Source organism: Vombatus ursinus, unplaced genomic scaffold, assembly GCF_900497805.2.
Source record: "Vombatus ursinus unplaced genomic scaffold, bare-nosed wombat genome assembly UNPS02014852.1, whole genome shotgun sequence".
Classification (NCBI taxonomy): Eukaryota; Metazoa; Chordata; class Mammalia; order Diprotodontia; family Vombatidae; genus Vombatus; species Vombatus ursinus.
The window spans coordinates 3,072,105-3,098,907 of record NW_020954630.1 but is presented as its reverse complement, the minus strand read 5'-3'; the positions used below and the strand labels follow the sequence as shown (position 1 = coordinate 3,098,907).

General features: G+C 36.6%; 1 protein-coding gene across 5 annotated transcripts in view; it reads left to right on the top strand.

Annotated features, from left to right (window-relative positions):
* Positions 1-26,803, top strand: part of KMT2C (lysine methyltransferase 2C) — a 285,908-nt gene that overhangs the window by 74,446 nt on the left and 184,659 nt on the right. For all 5 annotated transcript variants that reach the window (XM_027841013.1, XM_027841014.1, XM_027841015.1 and 2 more), the window contains exons 3-4: positions 20,969-21,107; positions 24,935-25,135. In XM_027841013.1, the coding sequence (XP_027696814.1) occupies positions 20,969-21,107; positions 24,935-25,135 (340 nt within the window). The remainder of the gene's footprint in view (positions 1-20,968; positions 21,108-24,934; positions 25,136-26,803) is intronic.

The following is a 26,803-nucleotide window of genomic DNA, read 5'->3' as shown; positions in this document are numbered from 1 at the left end:
GTTTCTACATTGTTTACTGAATAAAGTATAAGTTCCTGATAATCCTCAGCAGCCTAATTTTAACCTGCATTTGAGCCTTATCTCAAACTACTTTCTTTCACAGGATCTGTTTTCCAGCCATGCTAAATGACTTTCCTTCCTTTTTCTCTTATACCCATCCAACCCTGTGCCCTTGTTCATTCCCTATACTGCATGCCATTTCCACTTAAAGCTCCTTCAAGGCCTAATTAAGGTTCTCACTATTCTGTGAAGCCTTTTCTTGCTCTCCCCTTAACCTCTCTCCTCTGAAATTGATTTTACCTTCAAATTCCTTATGTTTGCTGAATCCATCCTTTGTTTTTTTCTGGTTCACTTATATGCCGTAGCTATTTTTATAGGTGGATTATAAGCTCCTTGTGAACAAACTCTATATTTCATATAACTAGCTTAGTAGTTAATTGTTTGAATGAATGAAAGTTATGTAGTTCTTATTTTATCATCATTTGTACAATTAACATACAAAAAAGGCAAACCCGTCATTATTTTACTAAACCTAGGGGGACTACTTTCATGTGTCAGGATAGAAGTTGCAAAGCAGTGCCAAGTAGACCAACTTCGTTACCACTATAAAAATACTGAGTTGAGGATAGACTATCCTCCAATGTTTGTTTGGCATTCATAAAATTCTTAAGCTTCATTATAGACTGATTAGTTTACCAAGTAACCTTTTAAATTTTTTAAAATTTATTTCATTAAATATTTCCCAAGTACATGTAAAAATTTTTAAACAATCATTTAAAGAATTTTATTTTCAAATTCTCCCCTTTCTCTCTTCCTGAGGAGGCAAGAAATTTGATTTTATTTGTATGTGTGAAGTCACATAAAAATAGTTCCAGAAAATTCAAACAAAATAAAAAGTATGCTTCAATCTGCATTCAAAGTTCATCAGTTCTCTCTCTCTGGAGAGGTGGAGGCAATTACACATTTTTCATCATGTTGAATTGTTTTTCAGTTGTCTCTGATTCTCCATGACCTCCTTTGGGGCTTTCTTAGCAAAGATACTGAAGTGGTTTGCTATTTTATTCTCCAGCTCATTTTACAAATGAGGAACTGAGGCAAACAGGGTTAAGCAACTTGCCTAGCATTACAGTTAGTAAGGGTCTGGGGCTGAATTTAAACTCAGGTCCTCCTGAATCCGGGAATGCATTTCATCAAGGGTCCTTTCTAATTGTCTTGGAACGTTTTCTTGGATCAGTGTAGCCAAGTCTTTCACATTTGATCATCCCTGACAATATTGCTGTTACTTGGTACAATGTTTTCTAGCCCGCTGCACTTTGCTTGAGTTCACGAATGTCTTCAGTTTTTTTCTGAATCTGTCTTCCTCTTAATTTCTTATATATAGCACAGTAGTATTCCATAATGATCATATACTACTACTTGTTTAGCCTTTCCCTAATTGATGGCCATCTCCTCGATTTTGAATTCTTTGCCACCATAAAAAGACTAGCTCTGAACTTTTTTGTACAGCTAAGTCTTTTTACATTATCTTTGATCTTTTTGGGATTATAGACCTAGTAGTGGTGTTACTGGGTCAAACGTTTTGTGTCCAATTTTATAGCCCTTTGGGCATACAACTTCACCAACAGTGCATTAGTGTCTCAGTTTTTCCACATCCCTTCTACCATTTTTTATTTTCCTTTTCTGATAGGTGTGAGGTGGGAGAGCATTTTTTCATGTGACTTTTGATAACTTTGATTTCTTCTTCTTAATAATGCTTGTTAATATCCTTTGATCATTTTTCAGCTGGGGAATTTTGCTATGTAATCTTAAACATTACAGGCACATGATTGTTATTTTCAAGAATTTATGTGGCAGTCACATGTAAGAAAGAGAATGGTCTAAAAGTGGGTGAAGATGATTTGAAATAAGTAGGGAGTACTTTATCGTTAAAAATCTTACCATGCAGAGATTGTATGGTAAGTTTGAGAATAATCATAGACTTTTTTCATTTAGAGCTAGGAGAGAAATTTCAGAGAGAATTCTTTTTGCTCCAGAGCTTGCATTTAATCATCTCTGAGGAAATGGACTCTACTATATTTGAACTCTTCCAGAAGTTAGGCTGTCCAAAAAGATAGCAAATAGCTGAGTTGCATTAAATCCTTTTTACTAAAACAAGTTTTTTATTGATGTCTTGTTTTTTTTTACATCATCCTAGTCTTTCTCATGTCTGTCCAGAGAGCCTTCCCATGTAACATAATATTATAAAAGGAAAAAAAAATTAACATAACTAATCACTACATGTATATATAAAAAGTATGGAGCACCTCTCATTTTCATGAAAGGGTTGGTGGGAGGTGTCTTTTTATATCTCTTCAGTACATTCATGTTTGATCTTTATAGTTTTGCTACATTCACTTTTGATTCTTTTTGTCTGTGATGGTTTGTTCTTTTTACATTGTTGTAATTGTTCATATTTTGTTGGCTCTGCTTTCTTCACTTTTCATTACTTGATGAAGATCATCACATGCTTCTCTATATTTGTTACATTATAATTTCTCACAGCACAGTAATACTTCATTACATTCATGTACTACAGTTTATTTAGCCATTTCTTAGTTGATGAGCATGTATTTCATTTCCAAATCTTGGCTATCGCAAAAAGTGCTGCTGTAAATATTTTGGAGTTTATGGTAATTTTCTTCTTGTTGATGGATTTCTTGGAATAAAAGCCCGGGAAAAAAGTCTCTGATTAAAAGGCTAAAGGTCACTTTAGTCCCACAACCCCTCCAAAACTGACTATTAAAATTTATTGTTATCTTTGCCCAATACGCAGGGTGAGAGGTAAAACCTGAGGGTTGTTTAGATGTGCATTTCTTTTATCACTATAGGTTTTGAACTTTTTTTCATATGGTGTGAATTGTGGTTCTTTTGAGAGCAGTTTCTTCCTATCCCTTGACCAGGTAGCAATTGAGGAATGTCTCCTGTATATGTGTATGCATATGTGTAAGTATATGTATATGTGTATGTCTTGGATACCAAACTCTTCACAGAGAGATTTGGTATCCAAGACTGTTCCCTTCTTATCCTAGGTACATGAGGCTTTTCAGTTTCATGTAATCAGTATTAATCTTTTGTAAGTACCTTTTATCTCTTATTTGGTTAAGAGTTTATATCCCACCTGCAACTGTGAGAGGTACTTGTTCTTCTCTTGTACTTTTTAAAAATAATATGGTCTTTAATATTAAGATCACATATCTATTTAGAATATGGTATAATGTGTTAGTCTAAGCATAATTATTTGTATCAGATTGCTTTCTAGTTTTTCCAGCAATATATCTAGGAAGATATACATATACAATATACATAATACACGTAACTCCTAAGAACTTTATTAGGGCAGTTAGGAGTCTGTATAGATAGGGTTGTAGTAAAGATCAAATGAGATAATAATTGTAAATGGCTTAGCACATGACCTACCCATGGAGGACAAATGGCTCTTTCTTGATGGAAGGGCATTAGAAGAAGATCAAAATGGTGACTGTAAGGTATTTCTTTGAGAATCAAAGAAGTATTAAAGGATTGTTGTACCACAGTTGATATCAGATGATATAGATTTGTAGTGGACCCAGTTGTCATGATTTTGCAGTTTTATTCATTGGCAGATACATTTGGGAGGAGAAGATAGAGGATGGGAATATTCAGTCCAGGCCTGGGGCTTGTGAAGGCATTCATAGTGGTGGGACAAAGGAATGAATGACTTAAGTTTAGCGAGGATAGTGTTCATTTATACCTACCTGGTTAATTATAGGGTTGGATAGTTAGGTGGTTCAGTGAATAGAGTGCTTGGCCTGGAGTCAGAAAGACTCATATTCCTGAGTTCAAATTTGGCCTCCAACACTTACTTGATGTGTGATGCTGGGCAAGTCACTTACCTCCATTTGCTTCAGTTTCCTCGTCTGTGAAATGAGCTGGGAAAAGAAATAGCAAACCACTCTAGTATCTTTGCCAAGAAAACCTCAAATGAGGTCATAGAAAATCAGACACAACTGAAATGACCAAACAACAGCAGTTTGTAGAAAGGGTACCAGTGTATGTTTCCTAGGAATTTAGGGCCACCTAATGACTGAAAAACAACAATCATAGGGTCAGGACTAAAGAGAAAGGAAAGTGGGGCAATGGCAAGGGAAGTATGGATTCGAAAAACTAGGGAAAAGTAGAGTGTCTTAAGGTTGTGATTAGGATCAAGAATAGGTTTAAGTATGAAATAGCAATAGATAAATGTGGTCTGAGAGACAAATTTCAGAATTATGCTTTTGTGAGCTTGAACAGTCAATAGAAATGATGAAATCATTATTGTTCATGGTAGAGTGAAGGTGTGAGTAGAGGAGACCAGGATATTTGAGAAGATATTGACATGTGTATTGAAATCCTCAAATATGGAGGGGTAATGGGTTTTGATGAAAAGCGACAATGAGTTCTAATACTGAATTCCATGATAAGGGGGCTTACCATCAGATGGTGGGGACAGTAGATGAAAGCAAGCAGGGTCTGGACCAGATTATAGGGGTAAATGTAGACAACCCTAAAAAGAGTTGTTGAATCATAGGTATTAGATGAGGAAGAATGAGGAGGTGGCCTGCTTGGCCGTTGTGTCATTTGATTTAGGTTCTGACTCTTTTAAGGGTCCTGTGGTATTACTGGATGCCAGTCATTTGTTGTCCTTCCTAAGCAAGGAAAGAAAGAAGATCTGATGATCCTGGTTCTCCCTCCCCGTCTGCTCCCCGCCCCCCAAAAAGATAGTCTTAGGGTAAGAGGGAATAGTAGTAGAAAACATTCTTGAGACTTTTGGTGGCTGTGCATACAGTATGGATTAATATTTACTTTGCCATTTAGACCAAGAATATCATGAGATTTATTCGTACTGTCAAGCATTTTATTGCATTACATTTTAAATTATGTTTATGTCTCCAAATTCTGTCAACGTCCTTAATTGTTTTAGTAAATGAAATAATGGCAAATAAAAATATCTGCTATTTTTGATAAATAGGCTTTCCATTATTAATATTTGATATTTCATACTTAGCACCAAACATGAAATTAGAAACAAAATTTGAAAATTGAAGAATACAAGCATTTCTTTTGCTCTAATCATTTTAAGTAAAGAAATGAGTCATAAAATTTTCTTAAAATTTATTATTAATTTTTATAATTTATTTTAAAAAAATTTTTAGTGTCAAATTTTCTCTTTCCTTCTAATCTTTCCTTCATGTACTGAGAAAACAAACAAAGTGATATCAATTATACATGTGAAATCCTGCAAAACATTTCCATGTTATCTATAGGCTGCTCCCTCCTCCCTAAAAAAAAAAAAAAAAGGCAAAACGAAAAGAAAGTGAGAAAATTGTACTTCACTTTGTACTCAGAGGTCATCAGTTCTCTTGTGGGAGGTGGATGGCATTTCTTCATCACGAGTCCTTCGAAATTGTCTTGGTTCATTGTGGTTATGAGTAGCCAAGTCTTCCACAGTTGATCGATCATCATTACAATATTGCTTTGCATCAGTTCATATTCATGTTGTCATGTTTGTTTTTATTTTCCTGGAAGCCTCTCCCTTCTCCTAACCCCTCCCCCCATCATCACTTTTTATAGCACTATAGGACTCCGTCACAATTATATGACATAACTTTTTCAGCCATTCTGCAATTTATGAGCATGACTGCAATCTCCCAGTTCTTTGCCACAGCAAAAAATAGGTGCTGTAAATGTTTTTGTACATGCAGGTCCTTTTCCTTTTATCTCTTTAGGGTACATACGGAGCAGGAGTATTGCAAGTCCAATGGGTGGGCACAGTTTTATAGCTCTTTGGGCACAGTCTCTCTTTTTTTTTCTTTTCTTTTCTTTTCTTTTTTTTCTTTTTCTTTTTTTGGGGGGGGGTGAGGGCAACTGGGGTCAGATTTGAACTCATGAAGATGGATCTTCCTGAATTCAAGCCTGGTACTCCATATAATGTACCACCTAGCTGCGTTTCAATAATCAGTAATGATATAGAACATTTTTTCATGTAACTATAGATACTTTGATTTCTTCTGAAAACTGCCTGTTCATATCTTTTGTCCTTTTATCAATGGAGTAATACTGCTTTTATTTTTATAAAATTGACTCTGTTTCCTATACATTTGAGAAATGAGGCCTTTAGCAGGGAAATTTGCCCTTCAAATTTTTTGATTATTACTTTGTCTATGGTACCTTTTAGCAAAATGTAGACTCCCTGATTATGTCTTTAATTAGGTCTATTCTTGCTTTTGTTTTGTCTGAGATTATGACTTCCTCTGCCTTTTCTTTACCTTAGCTGAAGCATAATAGATTCTGTTCCATCCCTTTATTTTTAACTCTTTGTGTGTGTCTTTTTGTTTCAAGTGTGTCTCTTATAACCAACATATTGTTGGATTCTGTTTTCTAATCCGTTCTCCTATGTGTTTCTGTTTTATGGGTGAGCTCATCCCATTTACATTTAGAGTTGTGAATACTAATTGTATATTTCCTTCCTATTTTCTTCTGTTTAGCCTTTTGCCTCTCCTTTTATCCTGTTCCTCCTCAAAAGTCTGTTTTGCTTCTGACCATTGCCTCCTTTATACTACCTTCAGTTTTATCCCAGACACCCCACCCGCCACTGCACTATCTCTTGTCCCCTTCCTCTTTTATTTCACTATTGGCTAAGATGTCTATAACCAACTGAGTGCATGTGTGTATGCACACCTATGTATGCGTATGTATACATGCACACATATACATGTACATGGGTATTATATGTGTGTGTACATAGGTATATATGTACACATGTGTATGTAAACATAGTCTTCCCTCTTTGTGCCAATTCAGATGAGAGTGAGATTTAAACATGGGGTGTCACTACCCCTTGCCCCTTTTCTCCCTCCACTATAAAAGCTCTTCCTTGAGTGCCTCTTTTATGTGACAGAATCTTCCCCCATTCTCCCTTTTTCCCTCACCCTTTTCCCATTGTATCCCTTTTTCGCACCGCTTCCTTTTTTTCTTTGTTGAGATTATCCCAACATAATTGACTCACACTTGTGTTCCCTGTGTATATAGACTCATAACTGCCTAATAATGATAAATTTCTTAAGAATTGCATGTATTATTTTCCCATATAGGAATATAAACAGTTTAGCTTTGAGTCCCTTTTGATTATTCTTTAAGGTTCCTAATGTGTCTTGTATTTGAATGTCAGATTTTCTATTCAGCTCTCTTCTTTTCATCAGGAATGCTTGAAAGACCTCTGTTTGATTAAATATCCATTTCCCCTCCTCACCCCCCCCCCCCCCCCCCCCCCCCCCCCCCAAAAAAGGAGGACTTGGTGCTGTTCTTTTCAGAACTTCTTCTGGGCATCTACAAGTTTTTGATGCTTTCATAGTGATGTGATCTGGGAAGAGCTGTTGTCACTACTTTTCTGATCTGTGCTGTGGTTGTTGCCCAGGAGAAAGGGGTCTTGCTTCTCTGCATCCACAATCACTGCTGCTAGTGCTCCTCCTGGATCTGGAACAGTGAACAGGGCCCCTCCTTCTTTGTGACTGACTGGAACTGTGCCTGTGTGACCCAGAACTGCTTTTGTGTAATGGATTTGCCAATCAGTGCTAGCTGTACCCAGTCCTAGAAAAGGGTATCTTGTGATGTCTTTTTGACCTGTTGTTGAACCCCTTTCCAGGGGTAGGGAACCTGTGGCTTTGAGGCCATATGTGGCCTTCTAGGTCCTCGAATATGACTGTTTGACTGAGTCCAAGTTTTACAAAACAAATCCTTTTATTAAGGGAATTTGTTCTGTGAAGTTTGGATTCAGTCACAGGGCTGCACTTGAGGACCTAGAGGACCATTGTGGCCACCCCTTATCATTCTTGGGCTGAGAGCCCCAAAGCTACTACTGTTTTTGCTGCTTCTGCTGTCCCAGCCACCTCCAAGGCTTGACCATTATGTAAAACTTTAAAAATTCTGCTGGTATTACTTAAAAATCATTTATTACTAAGCTGCAAGATTAGGATGCATGGAATGCTCATGAATATGCATTAAAATTGGGAAGATGCAAGTCTTACCCTATCATGTAGCTTACTCATGGCAGCTTAGCCTGCCCGCCTGTTCCCCTTGGGCCTGCACCTCTTCATTGGGTTGAGGGAAAATACTGTTAGTACTGCAGCATTCCAAAGAAACCATGCAAGTCAGTTTTTGGAAATGTACTGACAATGTGAGGGCATTGTGAATTCTAGGCTTGCAGCTCTCAATGTTTGAGAGATAAATGTGTATTCATATGCCACTGACGAATACATTGCTACTCTGTTTACCTTTTAAACTACACCACAAAGAATTATTCTGTGCGACAATTACCCAGTGAAAGGTTTCAAAACAATTTTTGGACTGGAAAAAAAACACACAGGGTGCAATGATTATGTTGTGAAATAAGGTATGCATCTCATATACCCGCTTTCTTCTCTCTTTTTTACAGTCCCCATTTTGGTACAGGTCTTCGTTACCTAGAGTGTTCCTATAGTGTGTTGATTAGTCTCCCTGCCTCAAGTCACCTCTCACTGCAGTCCACCATCCAGTCAATCAGTCAGTAAGAGTTTATTCAACAATCACTGTGTGCTAGACACAGTACTCAGTTTTGGACTCTCAACGAATTTGCAGTCATCTGTACACAAACCATATAGAGGATGATTTGGAGATAGTCTACAGAGCGAAGGCAATAACATCAAGAAGGATCAAGAAAGACTTCTTGTGGAAGGTAAAATTTTAACAGAGCAAAGTACTGGCATGCCCTGCCTGATGCCTCCCTTCACCTAAGGAATTAATCTTAAAGACAGGGTCAAGTCAGCGTTCTGTTCAATAAGCTCTTGAAGATCACCTCCAATATTAAATATGAAGACCTTGTCTTATCATTAAAATCCTTTCTTGCTAGTCCCTAAGGCTTGCAACCTAGGTGTCCAGCTCAACTCACTTTGTCTTACTCCTTCATATCCAATTTGTTTTGAAGGCTTGTGAATTAACTTCTAGTTACTTTTGAATGCGCTCCTTTCTCTCTCTTTTGATAGCGTTACCACTCTGGTGTGGTTCTGTATCACCTCACTTCTGGACCAGTGTGACAGTTTTCTGGTGTGTCTTATTTGCTGGAAGTCTCTCCCCAATCCAGTCCATCTTCCAAATTCAGCTGCTGAAATTATTTTTCCTGAAGCATAGGTATGACCATGTTGCGCGTCTGCCAGGCCTGTTCCAGAGATGCTCATTTATCTTTGGTGTCTACTTGTCACCCAGTTTTTAGCTTTAATATCAAAAAATGTAACATGCACAGCAGTCATATCCTTGTCTATGCCAGCAGGTGAAACTAAGACGAAGGTAACTGACAGGCCCCAGTGAGTTGGGGGGGTGTCTGTACCAAGCATGTGAAGACTTCCTCTGGGGGAATGGGTGGATGAGAACAGTTTGTTCTAGTGGCCATGAAGGTGGCCAAAACAGGCACTGTGGAACACTTAGAGCTTGATCAGACACTGAAGATGCCAAGGTCATCCACAGTATCCAAGACCATCACCGGTTGTCTTTTGATTTTTATCTTCCCACCTGACTTCAATGACTCTGGAAGGGAGAGTGAAAATGATGACTTTGTGCAATTCTGCCTCACTTAAATCCATGATGTCATTGGTCTTCTTTATCTACTGTGCCACCTAGCTGCCCTGCAGTGGTAGTGGGTTTCCTTGAGCAAGACACTTTCTGGGCTGCTGTTATTTTCTTTGGCTGTTGCTTTTTGCCTGGAGTACTCTTTCCTCACTCATTTCTACCTGTTGGATTTTCTGAATTCCTTCAAATCCCTAGCCAAAGCCCCATCTTCTTCGGGAAGTTTTCCCCAACCCCTCTTACTTCTAATGCTTCTCTAGTGTTAATTATTTTCTATTCATCCTGTATATAGCTTGTTTCTGCATATTTTTTTGCTTTTCTCCTGTATTAGATTGTGAACTTTTCAAGGGGAGGGATCTTTTGCCTCTCTTTATATCCCTAGCATTTGTAATAGTGCCTGATATATAGTAAGTGCTTGATAAATGTTTATTTGCTACTAGGATCATTCCTGTCTTCCATCTTAAGACACTTGAAATCCCCTACCCACCTGCCTCACCCTGCGTTAGTAACACCATTGGCTTTTTTGTTTTTACAAAAAGATATTCAACCTCTTTTTTTCACCGGTTGTCCCCCATATACCTGGAACTTTTCCCCTTCTCTTTGCTGCCTTTGTCTTCTCTTGAGTCCTTCAGGTCCTAGCTTGTTCTGTTTGTCCTTAGACAGTGATTTAAGACCTAAAGGAATAGGTAGATTCGGGATTGGTGTACAGAAAAACTTCCTAAGAGAGTACAATATAGGAATCTACTAATTTGGGAGGTAGTGAACTTCTTATGGTGTAAGCTTTCCAGAAAAGCTAGATTACAACTTCTTGCATATGTTGTCATGGGAATTTTTTTGTCTTTCAGATACATATTGGTGTTGAGAGCCATATAAGTTCAAGTTCAAAAGATGCTGTTTCTCTAATTTTTAACCTATATTCTTTCCCTAATTTTAACTCATATAACCTGGATTTGAACTTAATATAATACATATAATGCTTAATTATATAATGCTTAATTTCTTTTGCAGGATTATGTGTCCTTAAGGACAGCTTGATCTTTTGTTGACCAAATATGTTACAATTTTTTATTCTTTGGATAATAAAAATCTTATAATTTTTAAAAATTTAATAATTATGAAGTATTAAGTTACATAATTAATATGAAACTCCCTTCTCCATTTATACTTCAACCAACATATTATAGATTTGAGAAGAGAAGACTTTGCAAATGCTGCTGTTTATCATTCTAAAATTGAAAAGTAGTAATTTTTAAATAAAAAAAATTGTAATTTTCAGCAAAGGGATAAACTGCCACTAAGGACACACCTTAGGCAGTTAATGAAAAAACATCAATATTAGAAAGCATTGTGGTTTATTAGAAAGAGTACAGGCTTCAAAGTCAGGAGGTCTGTGTTGAAATTAATTTACTATTTTTGTGAACTTAATAGAGTTACTTGATCTTTTCAGGGGTTACATTCTTTACCTTTGATCAGTTGACCTCTGAAGTATCTTTCAGCTTAGTCTGTCATCCTATAATTCATTCACAATATTTTTCTTACTGTCCTGTCCTGGGGCATCTCTTTTTGGTGGTCTCCTCTGGCAATCTCTTTCACATCCTTGACTTTGATTATAGCTGAGTGTGTTTTTTTCCTGTCATTCTTTATTATGTATCTACTTAGATAATCCACTAGCAACTAAAACTCTCTATCCAAAAATGAAATGATCTTCATCCGCTCATGTGCTCATTCTCTTAAAACTATTCTTCCTCTCCATCTGCATATTCCTGCTGATATCACTGTGTACCTTGTCACCAGTGTTAGAAACTGAGTGATTTGACTTTATTTTACCCCTCTCGTTTAGTTACTTATGTGGTCCTAACAATTTTATATATAACACATTCCTGTTAACTTGGAGTCCTGCATCAATCCCTTTTTCTTCCCTAGTTGTGAAATTATCCTGGTGTACTCCATCATCTTTCACTTGGACCATTCTTAGTGTTATAAAGTGTGTAAACTCTAGGCAGAATTTTCTAATATTTCCTTCACTTAGTTGTGGTAAGAATGGTAATAGTAAGAATGTACTATGTCAGTTTCTACTCAAAATGAATCCTTTAGCCTGGCATATAAGGCTTTTAGGCTTCTACAGTTTAGTTCTAGAGTGTGTGTGTGTGTGTGTGTGTGTGTGTATATGTTCTGGTAATCTGTAATGGGAGCAGTCTTGATAAATTTGCATTCCTTCCTCTAAAGTCTTAACTATTTTCCTGTACCTAGTAGATGTTCCCCACCTAGTGGAGAAATCACAAACTAAACAGTAAGCACAAACTAAACAGTTAAGTCGTTTTTTCGGTACTGTTTGACTCTTCTTGACCTCCTGTTGAGGTTTTCTTGGCAGACATACTGGAGCAGTTTTCCATTTCCTTTACCAGCTCATTTTACAGATGAGGAAACTGAGGCAAACAGAGTTAAGTGCATTTCTCAGGGTCATACAGCTAGTAAGTGTCTGAGGCCGGATTTGAACTGAGGAAGAGGAGTCTTCCTGACTCCAGGCCTGGTACTCTGTCTGATGTGCCACCTTAAGCTATACAGTAGCTAGGGGGGAAGATCTTTGCTGACATCTCTCCTAAAACCTATATTTTGTACTTTCTGACAATTTCTAGAAATATTTCAGTAAAAAGTGAAACGTCTTATATTCTGGATCATTTTGAGAGTGAAGGCTTAGAAGCACTAGTGGACTCAATCTAAGAGGAAAAACATTGCCTTGTTATTTCCATGAAAAGCTAAAGTACTTATTTTGTGCCTTGTTTTCCACAAATGTAGCTTATAAATGTGAGCTACAGACATTTTGACCAAATCCTATTTGAAGGGGGAAAAAAGCTTTGCATGTGGCTTAGCAGCTGGGCATGGAATATTTCATTGGGTTGAATGAGTTGCTTTGTTGCTTTGGGCATAAGCACAGGGTGGTATTTAACCATGCATCTGGAGTGTCAGGCAGTGTTGAACTAGAGACAGCAAAGCACCGGCAGCTAGACTTCTCTCTGCCTTCATTTGTTGCAGGCTTTATATCCCTCCCCATGACATGTTCACTGTTGACCAGAGCATTCTGTTTTACAATCTGCCAGACCAAACTTTTGACATTGTTTCAATGAACAGGCTGATCAAAAGAAATAAGAAAGAATTAACTGTTATTACTCAAATGAAGATTTTATAGTACTTTATTTCTTGTATGTATGGATTTTTTTTCTTTTCAATGTTTTTTTTTTAAGGACCTGACTACCTTATTTTAGTTTTACTATTTGCATCAAATGTGGTATGAAAAGTACTGGGAAACTTTTGCATAGGAAATTATATGTACTGATTTATTTTCAATTCAATTTTAAAGATATCTCCACCTCTCCCCCCCCCCTGCAACTGGCATTTATGTTACAATATGCAATAAAAATTATACTTATTAACTAGGACTTCAAGAAACATTCTCTATTTTTTTCCAATCTGTAATCTTTGATCTAGTTTCTCTGTATGCAGCAGCTCTGGGCAATTGGTTAAATATAGGTGTTAAAAAAATTATTCTGCTAACTTACGTGAAGGTACATTATTAAAATTTACTTACTCTCTTGCTGGGGGGGGGCCGCCTCCCCCCCTCCCCCATTTAATAGGTGTCTCCTCATTGCGACTTGAATATTGCACCATGCTGTCTTATGTTGCTATCAATTAATTAATTAATTAATATTTTTTGGTGAGGCAATTGGGGTTAAGTGACTTGCCCAGAGTCACACAGCTAGTAAGTGTTATGTGTCTGAGTCTGGATTTTGAACTCAGGTCCTCCTGACTCCAGGGCCGGTGCTCTATCAGTTGTGCCACCTAGCTGCCCCATTAAGTGATTTTGTACCATGGGGAATTCAGTTTTTTTCCCCCCACAATTGACGCAAAATAGAATTTAGTGTCAGATATAGACAACAGACATATAGTGAAATTTTGGATTAAAAAAAGTTAGAATTGAAAAGACTTGCAAATTGAGTGGATATAGGGAAGTAAAAGAGAGTGAAGAGTAGAAAATAATACCATGATTGTAAGCCTGAGTGTTGGAAGGATGGTGGTATCCCGCAGGAGAAGTAGGGAACTTTGGAAGGGGGAACATTGGAGAAAAGATGAGTTCAGTTTTTAGTATGTTATGTTTCAGGTATCTAATGTAGAGCATTTCTCACTTCAGCCACACCAAAAGATGGTCAAACTATTGATCTTACATTACCTGGTTCCTCCTCAAAAGTGTTTTGCTTCTGACTGCTGCCTCCCCCAATCCACCTCTTTTCTGTCGCCCCTCCCCCTTCTCTTATCCCCCCTTCTCTGCTATTTCCCTGAGGGCAAGATAGATTTCTATTCCCAGTTGAGTATGGATGGTATTCTCTCAGCCAACTCAGATGAGGGTCAGGTTCAAGCTTTGCCCCCTCTCCCACTCCACCCTTATCTTCCCTTTTGCTGCCTTTTATGTCTCTTTGGTGCAAGGTAATTTATCCCACTCTATCTTTCCCTTCTCTCAGTGCATCCCTGTTTCTCACCCTTTGATTTTTTTATTTTTTGGATATTATCCTATCATAGTTAACTTGCAACAATGCCCTCTGCCTATGTATACTCACTCCTAACCACCTCAAGAATGATAAGGTTCTTAGGAGTTAAATGTGTTATTTTCCATGTAGGAATGAAAAAAAGTTTAACTTTATTGAATCTCTTATAATGTCTCTTTCCTGTTTACCTTTTTATGCTTCTCTTGAGTCTTGTATTTGAAAATCAGATTTTCTGTTCATCTCTGGTCTTTTCATTAGTAATGCTTAAGTCCTATATTTTATTAAATGTCCTTTTATTTTCCCTGGAGGATTATTCTCAGTTTTGCTGAGTGATTATTGTAATTGAAAATTGTAAATTCTTGGTTGTAATGCAAGCTTCTTTGCCTTCTGGAATATCATAATCCAAAGTCCTGCAGTCCTTTATTATAGAATTTGCTAAATTGTGTGTTATATTAATTGTGGCTCCAGAATATTTGAATGGTTTCTTTCTGTCTGCTTGTAATTTTTTGCTTGACCTGGGAGCTCTGAAATTTGATTGTAACATTCCTGGGCATTTTCATTCTGGAATCTCTTTCAGGAGGTGATTAGTGGATTCTTTCAATTTCTATTTTATCCTCTGGTTCTAGGATATCGTGGCAGTTTTGCTTGATGATTTCTTGAAACATGATGTCTAGGTTCTTTTTTTTTTTTTAATCATGGTTTTTAGGTAGCCCAATAATTCTTAAACTATCTTTTCTCAATCTATTTCCCAGGTCAGTTGTTTTTCCCCATCAGAGATTTCACACTTTCTTCTGTGTATTTATTCATATTTTTTTTTGTTCAATTGTTTCTTGATGTCTCATGGAGTGATTAGCTTCCTCTTGACCAATTCTAATTTTTAAGGAATTGTTTTCTTCAGTGAGCTTTTGTACCTCCTTTTCCATTTGACCAATTCTTTTTTTTTTTTTTGGCTAGGCAGTGGGGTTAAGTGACTTGCCCAGGGTCACACAGCTAGTAAGTGTTACGTGTCTGAGTCTGAGTTGTGAACTCAGGTCCTCCTGAATCCAGGGACGGTGCTCTATCCACTGTGCTACCTACCTGTCCCCAACCAATTCTTTTTTTTAAAGAGTTGTTTTCTTCGGTGATTTTTGCAAGTTTTTATATCTTTTCATTTGGGCAATTTTGCTTTTTAAAGAGTTTTTTCTCTTTGGGTGGGTTTTTGTGCCTCTTTTACCATTTGGCTTATTCTATTTTTTAAGGTGTTATTTTCTTCTTGCTTCACTCATTTTTTCCTCCAGTTTTTCCTCTACTTCTCTTACTTGATTTTTAGAATCCTTTTCCAGCTCTTCCATGAGTTCCTTTTGATACTGAGACCAATTCAGCCATTTTCATGTTGTTGTCCTCTTCTGAGTTTGTATTTTGATCTTCCCTTTGACCATAGTAAGTTTCTATGGTCAAGTTCTTTTTTGTTGCTTGCTCATTTTTCCAGCCTATTTCTTGACTTTTAACTTCATGATAAAATTGACTTCTGCTTCCAGTGTGGAGGGGGCACTGTCCAAACCTTCAGGTTTTTGGTTGTGTAGTTTTTAGAGCTAGTTCTGCAAGTCTGTAAGTTTTCCGTTTTTCCAAGGTCGTTATGTTCTAAGGTGAGGTGTGGTAGCTGTTCTTCTGCCTGTACTCTGTGAGCATCTACAAATTTTCTGCCCTGGAGCTGTGACCAGAGTCCCTGTTTCTGTGTCTAGGATCTGTAGTGTGCTAGTATTGCTGTTAGCTTTGGGACTGTGACCCAGAACTGAGTATGGGCAATGTAACTGAATCTCCCACCCACTGCTAGCAAAGAGTTCCTTACAGTCTTCTTCTGACCAGTTGTCCAACCCCCTAACTCTCTGTGGGTTGAGATATCTGGAAATGGCCACAGTAGATTCAATTGCCCCCAAGGCCTGCTGCTAGCTTGTGCTAGGGTGTAGGGCCTTGTTGCTGCTTTTCTGGGTATAGTGTGCACTGGACTGTATTCTTCTCTTACCCTAGTGCCACAGACTTTTCCTGCCTACCTTCTATGTTGCCTTGGACTGGAAGTTGTTGCACCCCATCCTTTTATTGGTTTTCCAGCTCCAGAGTTTATTTTGAGGCTTTATTTTAATGTTAGAGGGGAATTTGGTAGTGGTTGAGTGAGTTTCTGCCTTTATGCTCCACCATCTTGGCTTTATTTCAACCCCTAATTGAGGATTTATGTTACTCTCTTCTCAAACCTCCTTTACCCTAACCTTTTCTTCCACAGCTGATGCTGTCATTGGCTAAATTGGTGACATTTACCTGATCTCCCCACTGCCACTCCCCCCCTCCTTTTTTCCCCATCCAAGGTCTTTCACATAATCCTTACTCCTTCATTTCAAAGTAGGTGAACTTTCTCTTTGCCAAGGTCAACCCTTTTATCTAGTCACTTAATAATTGAATGAATTCTAAAAATTTATGAAACATTTACAATATGCAAAGTACTGTAGATATAAATAGGAAAGTAAGACAATCCCTTAAAGAGCTGACATTCTGATAGGGGAGATGGTGCTTGTGGAACATTTCAACTTCAAGTCTGATAGTAAGATTTTACATAGTTCTTCGGGAGAGTGGCAAAGCAGATCCAGTAACAATACCTCTTTCTTAGTGTCACTTACATTGAAGAAATCATATCAGTATCTTATATTGAACCGTTTAACTGTGCTAAACCCTTTGATGGCAAAAACTTTTTTTTTCTTGGTTTTAGTAGCTGAGTCATCATGTATACAGGAGCAGTTGGCATATGCATCTCCACAGGCTGTGCCAAACACACATCTCTTCCAAATTGCCCTATTTCTTTGAAAGTAACAGTTGTTTTACCAGTGGCCCCAGTTTGTAAACTGTGTGTTAAGTGCTAATTCACAACCCACATACCTAATCAATTAACATCATTTCTATTCTCACAATATCACTTGTATCTAGTCTCTTTTCTGTGGTTACTGGTCTTCCTTCTAGATCACACCTAATCTATTGCAATGGCCTCTTAATTGGTCTCCCTGTTTCAGGTCACTCTTCACTTCAGTCCATCTTCCTCTCATCTGCCAAAGTGATTTTTCCTTAAGTGCAGATCAGACCATACCACCAATCAACTTAAGTGGTTCCTTATTGCCTCTTGGATAAAATATAAACTCAGGTATAGCTTTTAAAGTCTTTCAAAACCTGGCCCCAAATTACTTTGCCAACTTCATTATATTTTAACTTTCCTTTCCTTGTTCTTTTACAGTCAAATTGACCTTCTTTGTATTCCATAATGCAAGTTACTCCATTTCTGATCTCCATGGCTTTTCACTGATTATCTGTTCCCGGAAATGTACTACATCTTTAACCCTCCTTATAGAAATCCTTAGATTTCTATTTCTATTTCCTAGATAGAAATCCTGACTCAGGACCTACCCTTTTCTTACAGAACCTTTGCTTTTCACACTACTGGTATCTTCCTTCCTTTACATCACATGTTTATATTGTGTGTCCTATGCTAATAATTGCCTGTTGCAACATTCATCTTTAGTATCCTGTAGACATTTCCAACTCAACATAACATTTTTTGGCTTTGAATTCTCAGTGCTTAGTACAAGACTTGTTATATATAGTAGGTGCTTAGTTGATTGAAGGCTGTATCAACATTTGGAATAGTAACTACTGTGTCTATGATTTAAAAAATTAATATTTGCTCATTGATTATGCTTAAAAAGTAAAATTAATAAAATGAGTGAAGTAGAAAGAAATTATATAACAGTGTGGCTGTATATAGGGATTTGGGATCTTGTTGGACTGACAGCCTCAGAACCATTCATTAATTTTTGGAATTCTACCACTAATGTTTGCTAAAGAAGAAGGACTCGTTTAAGTATTATGAATCAGAGGAGGACACATGACATTTTTGGCATTGATGGCTTTCCCAAATAGATCAAGCAAAAGATTTTAAAAATATCATTATATTGAAGTCTGTCTATGTATATTCCTTCTAGCTGCTCCAGTAGAAACAGAGTTAAGAATTGCAGGTATCATCTTTCTGTGTAGGGTTGTAAACAGTTTAATCTTATTGAATAACATGTTTTTCCTTTCCTGTCTTCCTTTTTATGCTTCTCTTGAGTCTTGTATTTGAAGATTGACTTTTCCCTTCAGCTCTGGTCTTTTCATTAGGGAAGTTTGAAAGTCCCCTATGTCATTGAATATTTTATCTTTTCCCCTGAAAGATTATGCTCAGTTTTGCTGGGTAGTTAATTCTTGGTTGTAATGCATGCTTCGTTGCTTTCTGGAATATCATATTCCAAGACCTCTGATCTTTAATGTAGAATTTACTAAGTCCTGTGTCATCTTCTTGATTGTGGCTCCTAGATACTTGAATTGTTTTCTTTCTGGCTGCTTGCAATATTTTCTCCTTGACTCGATAATTCTGAGATTTGGCTACAATATTCAATAGAATTTTCATTTTGAGACCTCTTTCAAGAGGTAATTGGTAGATTCTTTCACAGACTATTCTACCCTCTGGTTCTAGGAGATATCAGGGCAATTTTCCTTGATAATTTCTTGAAATATGCTGTCTAGACCCTTTTTTTTAATCGTGACTTTCAGGTAGTTCAATAATTCTTAAATTATTTCTCCTGTATCTATATTTCAAGTCACTTTTTCATTCTTTTGGTTTTGTTTGATTGATTCTTGATGTCTCATTGAGTCATTAGTTTCCACTTGCCCAATTCTACTTTTATATGAATTATTTTCTTCACTGGATTAATTTTCTAGTTGGCTACTTTGATTTTTTGAGGAGTTGTTTTCTTCAGTCAATTTTTGTGCTTCCTTTTCCAAGCTGTTGATTCTTTTTTCATAATTCATAACTCTCATTTCTTTTCCCATCTTCATAGTTCTCCTGAAACTGCTTCCTTCTAGAGTTGTCAGTGATTCTCTTAATTGCTAAATCTAATGGTATGTTCTCAGTTGTCATCTTTCTTGACCTCTATAGTGTTTGACACCATTGATTATGTTATTCTGAACTTTATCTCTTCTTGTTTGAAGAAATTCTGTCCTGGTTCTGTCTGACTGAATGACCCTTCTTAGTCACTTTTGCTGTCTCTTTATGTCTATTCCTCAAGCCTTTGTCCTATAACCCTAACCCTCTTTTCTCTTCATACTGTTTGATTTGATCTGGTTAACTCCTGTGAGTTTGGTTATCATGATACATATGATTCCCAGATCTATATCTAAGCCCTAGTTTCTCATCTCTATTATAGTAATGCATCCGCAATGATCTTTAAGCAGTCTTGAAGTTGGTGCCCGGTAGGCATCTTAAACTATGCATTTTTAAAACGAAACGTGTTTTGGAAACAAATTTCAATTCGCTTACAAAATTGTCTATTACTTCCATTCATGCAGCAGTAGTGTCATCCTTGACTCCTCACACTTAACCACGTATCTATCCGTTCTGTTGTTGTCTCTTGTCATTTTTACCTCCATAACATCACTACTATTTGTCCTAGTCTTTCTATTCAGACAGCCACCATCCTAGATCAGGCCTTCATCATTCCTTTTCTGGACTGTTGAAATAGTCTTCTCGTGGGTAGGGATGGGGGAGAAGAGGAAGGGAATAAGCATTTATATAGCTCCTTGTATGTGCCGGATATTGCGCTAAGCATATTATGGATTTTACAAACTCATTTGAATGTCACAATAATCCTGTGAGGTGTAGGTGCTTTTTTATCCTCATTTTACAGTTGAAGAAAGTGAAGCCCACAAAGGTTAAGTAACTTACCCAGGGTCTCTGAGATACTATCTGAGGCCAGTTTTGAACTCATGTCTCCATGATTCCAGACCTGCTCTTTCACCACCTAACTACTGAGGTAGCTTTAGTCTTCATGCCTGAAATCCCTTCTCCTCTCTACTTGAATCAGCTACCAACATTCTTTTCTTACAGTTTAGGAGTGCTAATGCACTTTCTACCCCACCTAACCCAGTAAATTTCGATGAGTACCTATTACCTCTAGAATTAAACTTAAAAGTCCTTTATTTTGCATTGAATGCTTACTGCAACCTGTCCCATTCTTATTTTTCCCAATCTTGCTCCTTTTTCCTCCCGACACAAACTTTTACAATCTGGCCACACAGTCTTGCTTGGTGTTTCTCGCATGACAGTTCTACTTTTTACTGTACCTTGCACCTGGAATGCTGTCCTCACCATCTATTCTGCTGCTCTACCTTCTTTCAAGACATATAAAAATCTTCCCTTCTCCATTATCCCTTCCTGCTTCCCACGTCTCCCATTCCAACTGTTAGCGCCTTCCACTTAAAGTTACTATTTACTATTCCTTCTATACCTAGTTACTTAAATATTGCCTCTCCTATTAGAATGCAATCTTCTTAAGGAGCAGGACTGTTCTAGCCTTTTAAAAATGTTATTATTGCTTAGAACAGTGCCTGTCACATAAAGCTAAATACATGGTTATCGATTGATTAATATGACTTAAGTGGATAAAAACGTTTTGTTTGAGTAGATTATTATGTGGTGTTACGATTTGGTACTATAGATAGAGGTGATGTTTCAGGATTTCTAAATTTAAAAAAAAAACCCCAACATTTTTATTTGGTTAATATGTTCTAATCTCAGATGCAAATTAGAACTTCGCATCTAAGTAATGCATGATTAAGTCTTTGCTAGGAGAATTATTTTACTTACAGGCCACAGATTAACTTAGAAAAGCAAGTTTACCAGTTTACAGAAAGTAGAATCTTTTTGTGTCTTGTTTACTGTTTAACAGAAGTCAAAGAACAGTCTGCAGAAGAGGATGGTGAAACAGAAGTGGACAGCAACAAGCAGCGAACCCCAGCTCTCCAGCGCTCAGTGTCTGAGGAATCCACCAGCTCTACTGTTTCTGTTGGAGTAGAAGCTAAAATCAGGTTAGAGGGAGAATAAATGCAGTAGGAATCGAAAACACAGTTGCATTTGGGGAAAAGTTCATTCATTATAAAAACTTCAAGAGAATGACAATAATGAGACAACACACCAAAAGTTGTAAATGTTAAAAATAAAAGTTCTAAATATCTCTAAATGCTTACATGAATAAAATAGAAAAAGAGGAGATCAGTGAGTTGGGCATACAACTAAAAAACTAGAAAAAGAACAAGTTAAATATCCTCAATTAAACACAAAATTAGAAATACTGAAAACCAAAGGAGAAATTAATAAAATTGAAATTAAGAAAACTATTGAAATAATAAATAAAACTAAGAGCTGGTTTTATGAAAAAACCAATAAAATAGATAAACCTTTGGTTAATTTAATTAAAAAAAAAAAGAAAACCAAATTACTAGCATCAAAAATGAAAAGGTTGAATCCACCACCATAGAAGAGGAAATTAAAACAGTAATGAGAAACTGTTATGCCTAATTGTACACCAATAAATTTGACAATCTTAGTGAAATGGATAAATATTTACAAAAATATAAATTGCCCAGATTAACAGAAGAGGAAATAAAATACTTAAATAGCCCCATCTCAGATAAAGAAATTGAACAAGCCATTAATGAATTTCCTAGGAAAAAATCTCCCTCCAGGGCCAGATGGATTTACAAGCAAATTCTATCAAACATTTAAAAAACAATTAATTCCAATACTATATAGACTCTTTGGGAAAATAGGTGAAGGAGTCTTACCAGATTCTTTTTATGATACAAATATGGTGCTGATATGTAAACTAGGAAGAGTCAAAACAGAGAAAGAAAATTATAGACCAGTTTCCCTAATGAATATAGATGCAAAAATTTTAAATGAAATATTAGCAAATAGATTACAGCAACTTATCACAAGAATAATACACTATGACCATGTAGGATTTATACTGGGAATGCAGGGCTGGTTCAGTATTAGGAAAACTGTCAGTGTAATTTATCATACCAACACAAAACTAACAGAAACCACATGATGATGTCAATAGATGCAGAAAAAGCCTTTGGCAAAATATGACACTCATTCCTATTAAAAACACTAGAAAGCATAGGAATAAATGGAGTCTTCCTTGAACAACATTCTTTAGTGTAGTCTTGAAGGAAACTTGGATAGCTAAATGTTAGAGGATCAAGGAGAGTGCATTTTTTACATGACGAAAAGGTAGTATAAAAACTTTAACAATGGTTATGTAGTTTCATGTGTGAATAGCAGTAGGAAAGGTAGAGTGAAGGAACCAGAGAGTATATGAAAGGAATTATTAAAACATAAGGTAGGAAAGGTAGAATGGTGCCAGGAGGTGAAGGTGTTTTTCTCTCTCCCCTCCCCCCCTCCTTTTTTTTGGGAGGTGAGGCAGTTGGGGTTAAGTGACTTGACCAGGATCACACAGCTAGTAAGTGTCAAGTGTCAGAGGCCGGATTTGATTTCAGGTCCTCCTGACTCCAGGGCTAGTGCCCTATCTGCTGTACCACCTAGCTGCCTCATGTGAAGGGTTTTCAATGCAAAGCAGAAGAATTTATATTTGCCCCTAGATATAATAGGCAATTGATAGAATAGAGCTACTCATAGTTAAAGGTCATGATATAGATGGTAATAGTGTTTATGTAGTACTTTAAGGTTTACGAAACACCTGAAATAGAACTCATGATATGTGTGACAACCCCAGGAGAGGGGGATGCTATTATAATTTACATTTTACAAATGAAGAAACTGAGGGAAACAGAGGTTAAGTGGGAAGAGAATAAGCATTTTTAAAGCTCTCTTACCATGTGCCAGGAATTGTGCTAAGCACTTTACAAATATTATCTCATTTGGTCTTTACAACATTCTTGTGAGATATATGCTATTATTACCTTTTTATAGCTAAGGCAGATAAAAGTTAAGTGACTTACATGCCTATATTGTCTGAAGCTGGTTTTGTGCTCATTTCCTTCCTATCTCTAGGTTCAGCACTTCATTCTCTAGGCCACCTAGGTGCCTTGCAATATTGCGAAGGACAATAAGGAAGAGTGAGTTGAGTGAGGGGGGGAGAAGGAGGAGAACCAAAAGAGAACAGTGTCATAAAATCTAGAGGGAAGGCAGTATATCCAGGAAATAAGAACAGTCTGTGTCAAAGGCTATGGAAAAGTCATGGAATAGGAATATTGAGAAAAGATAATCAGATTTGGCAATTAAGAAATCATTTATAACTTTGGAAAGAGCAGTTGTAGCTGAGTGATTAGGTTAGCCATACTGCAAAAGATTGAGGAGTGAGAAAGGTATAGACAGTAGAGATAGTGTTTTCTAGTAATTGACCTGAGTAAGGAAGGAAAGAGAGAATGATAGCTTGAGGGTATTGGAGTGTCTACAATGGGAGTCCTCTTGGGGAGTCCCTTATTGCCCCCACTCCGCTGAAGCATAATAATAGTCTGCTGGGAAGAAACAGGTGGATTGGGAAAGGTTAAAGATAAGTTAAGGATAGAGATAACCAACTGGATAGCATTCTGGTGATAAGATGATGTATAATTAAGGGTTGACTTTGAGCATGAGGACTACCTCCCTTTTCATCAGAGACTTCAGTAAATGAGGGAAAAAATGGTGGTTATTGAACGATTATAAGATATATAGAAGAGAAGAAGATTCACATACATTCAGGGTGATTCTCTAGCTTTATTTATAATTTTGTTGAAATTTCCCATAAAACCTTTAATATTATAGAATTTAATTTACTTTTTTATTAGCATGGGGCAGTTAAGCATTAACTTTATAGAGACTGGTTGGACCTGTTATGATGCCCTGTACTTAGCATGGTAGAAACATTATTCCAGAAAGGGATCAAAACTGTTCTCTAGATGTTTTAAAATTGAGTTAGGTTACATTTCAATTAATACATCAAATGGACTTTGCACTGGAGTTTTATTGTGAGACAGAAAAAGTACTAGTGAGTACTTTGTGCTTCACAATTTTAACATTTGACAAACTATTGAAAGATCTTATTGATTGTATCAAAATATAATGCAGTGTATATTTTTATACTATGTGTGTTATGGATGCTGTTATTAAAATGTTGATATTTTGAAGTGGAAGTTAATTTGGTCATGTAAACTTTTTTGTTTGTTTTTGTTTTTGGATGTCATAGTGCACAGGAAAGTGACTAGGGATAGACGGACAGTGGAGGAAAATACCAATAGAGGACAGGAATAGGGACAATAGCTGAGGTAGAGAAGGGAGGGTTACTGCTCCTATAGATTTAGAGAAGATTTGGGGATTTGTATTGTTGAGTCCTCTTCATTACAGAGGAATTGAGTGTAAGGGAGATTATTTAACTTGCTGAAAGTAACTTAAGTAGGAAAGAGGTGATTAGATTTGTGAGCACCCATTGCAGATTTTTGAGCAGTTATTTATACTTCACCGTACTATTTCTCAGGGAAAACACCACAACACTTGGAAGTATTACTTTCAGGAGTAAGTAACTTCCCCAGTGGAACTCAACTCATGGAAACAGGTACTAGAGAGCTACTTAAAAGATTTTCAGGAACAGAAGACTACAGTTTCAGAAGTTTTTTTGTGAACTGAATTATTTATTTAATTTATTCAGCGGATGGCCTATGTGGCCCTTGTCTAAGATTATATATAAACTCTTATACACTCTTAAGTTCTCATGGGGTTCTTGAAAACAAATTCATCTAGTCTGCCATTCATTTAAAATACTGATGTAAAACCACTACTTTTCTCTCTCCCTGCTCCCTTTTGCTTCCAACCCATCACCCTCACCCCAACTCCTGTCCGTTTTGTCTATCAGTGAACAACTATGTGCTTTTTGTTACTGTGGTGAGAGAAGCTCTTTAGGACAAGGAGAATTAAAACAGTTTAGTCCAACACCGGAATTCATCATACCCTGGAAAAAGCAACCTCTGCACAAGAAGGATATCAGTGACAACAGCGATGGAACCACTGAAAAAATACAGAACTCAGTGCCACGTAAACAAAGAGGACAGAGAAAGTAAGTTACTTTTTTTGGTAAATTTTGGTGATGTTTCCCACTGCTTGTTTTTTTTGTGTATGTGTGTGTCTCTGTGTGCACATACACAAAAACACAGATGTTGTATATTACATGTATTTCTTCTTGTTTCAGCATTTTAACTTTTTTGAGAAAAGGTGTTTTTTTTTGTTTTGTTTTTTTAAATCTCTTTTAGTGCTTGTTTGCTAGACAAACCAGTCTGAGCACAAACATAGCCAAATAGCATATGGTTATAACCTAAACTGAAAGGGAAAGGGTTTTAAATTAACTGAATGTGTAGAGAATAGTCAAACTGAAATTGTAAGTAGTAAGGAAATCAGTCGTAAGCTTGTTCTCCCCCCCCCCCCATTTTTTTGTTACACTTGTAATTTGGAATAGTGTATTATTACTCAGTAGCCAGAGAAGAATTGTGCTTGATGATTTCAATGCTTGATGAGCTATTTTGTTGATTCTATCATAATTCAGTGCTGTGAATATTTTTACTTTATATATTTGCTATAGATACTTTTATTAAAATGTTAATGGGAGTTTTAAAGTGGAGGTTCATTTGCTTATGAGAAACTTTTTTTTTTAAAAGATTTCAAAGTGCAGGTGTTTATATTCACTCTGTACAAAGTACACGAATTGGATTTTATTCTGTGTTTGTTTTTTCTTTTACAACAAAATTATGCTTCACAACAAAATTATCTTACTTTGCTTATGTAGATTCCATTGAATTACCTGAGCAATAATGGTCTATAACCTATGAAACAGCTCAAAATTAATTTATCCTAGAACAACTAACCACCTCTTTCCTTGGAGGATGATGATCTAATCACCACCAAATGCCTTGCTGGGTAACATCCAAGTATAAATACTAAAGCATTATTGTGTTGTCATTTTCTGACTGGTTCCTAGCTTTAGACTGCTGCTAGTTAATTGAAGAAGGGAAGCATTAAATGAAACAATAACAAAGACCTTTTAAACAATTTCAGAGTGTCCCATAAGGAAGTAGGGATTCCTTATAAAAGAACATTAGAGAACATGACAGGTAACTTGGGGCACAATTGTGTCCGTTCCCCCCATACATACTTGCTTACTGCCTTTGGTTAGGTTGTAATCTTTCAAAATTCCAGTTTCTTTATTCTAAAATAAAGTTGATAGTACTAGATGTTTCCCATACCTTTCCAGTTTGAATATTCTATTACTGTATTAGCTTGAAGTCTGTAGAGATTGTTCAAATTGTCATTGTATTAGTGTGAAGGCTGTAGTCCTTAAAGACTTTATTATCTTTTTATTTGCAATACTATCTATAAAATTAGTAGGTGGTTTTTGTGTTTTTTTTCATATCAGAAAGCTTTGTAAAAGTAAGTTACATCCATTCCTTTTTTTTCTCATCCTATAGAAATAAAGTTTCATTTCTTCATTGCCCAGCCTCATTTAAATGAGCATTTTATTATTGACAGCAGCTATATATCCACATTTTCAATAGAGATGTATTTATAGGTAAAACAAATTATTTAGTTTATGTTAGATGGGGGTAGTTTATTTATAAATACTAATTCGTCTAATGACAAAGGATGTCTCTCCTTCATTCTAGAGATATTTAGCATCTAGGTTAAAAGCCACTGGTGTGTATCAGAAAGGCTCTTGGGCTGGAGTGCAGAGGCA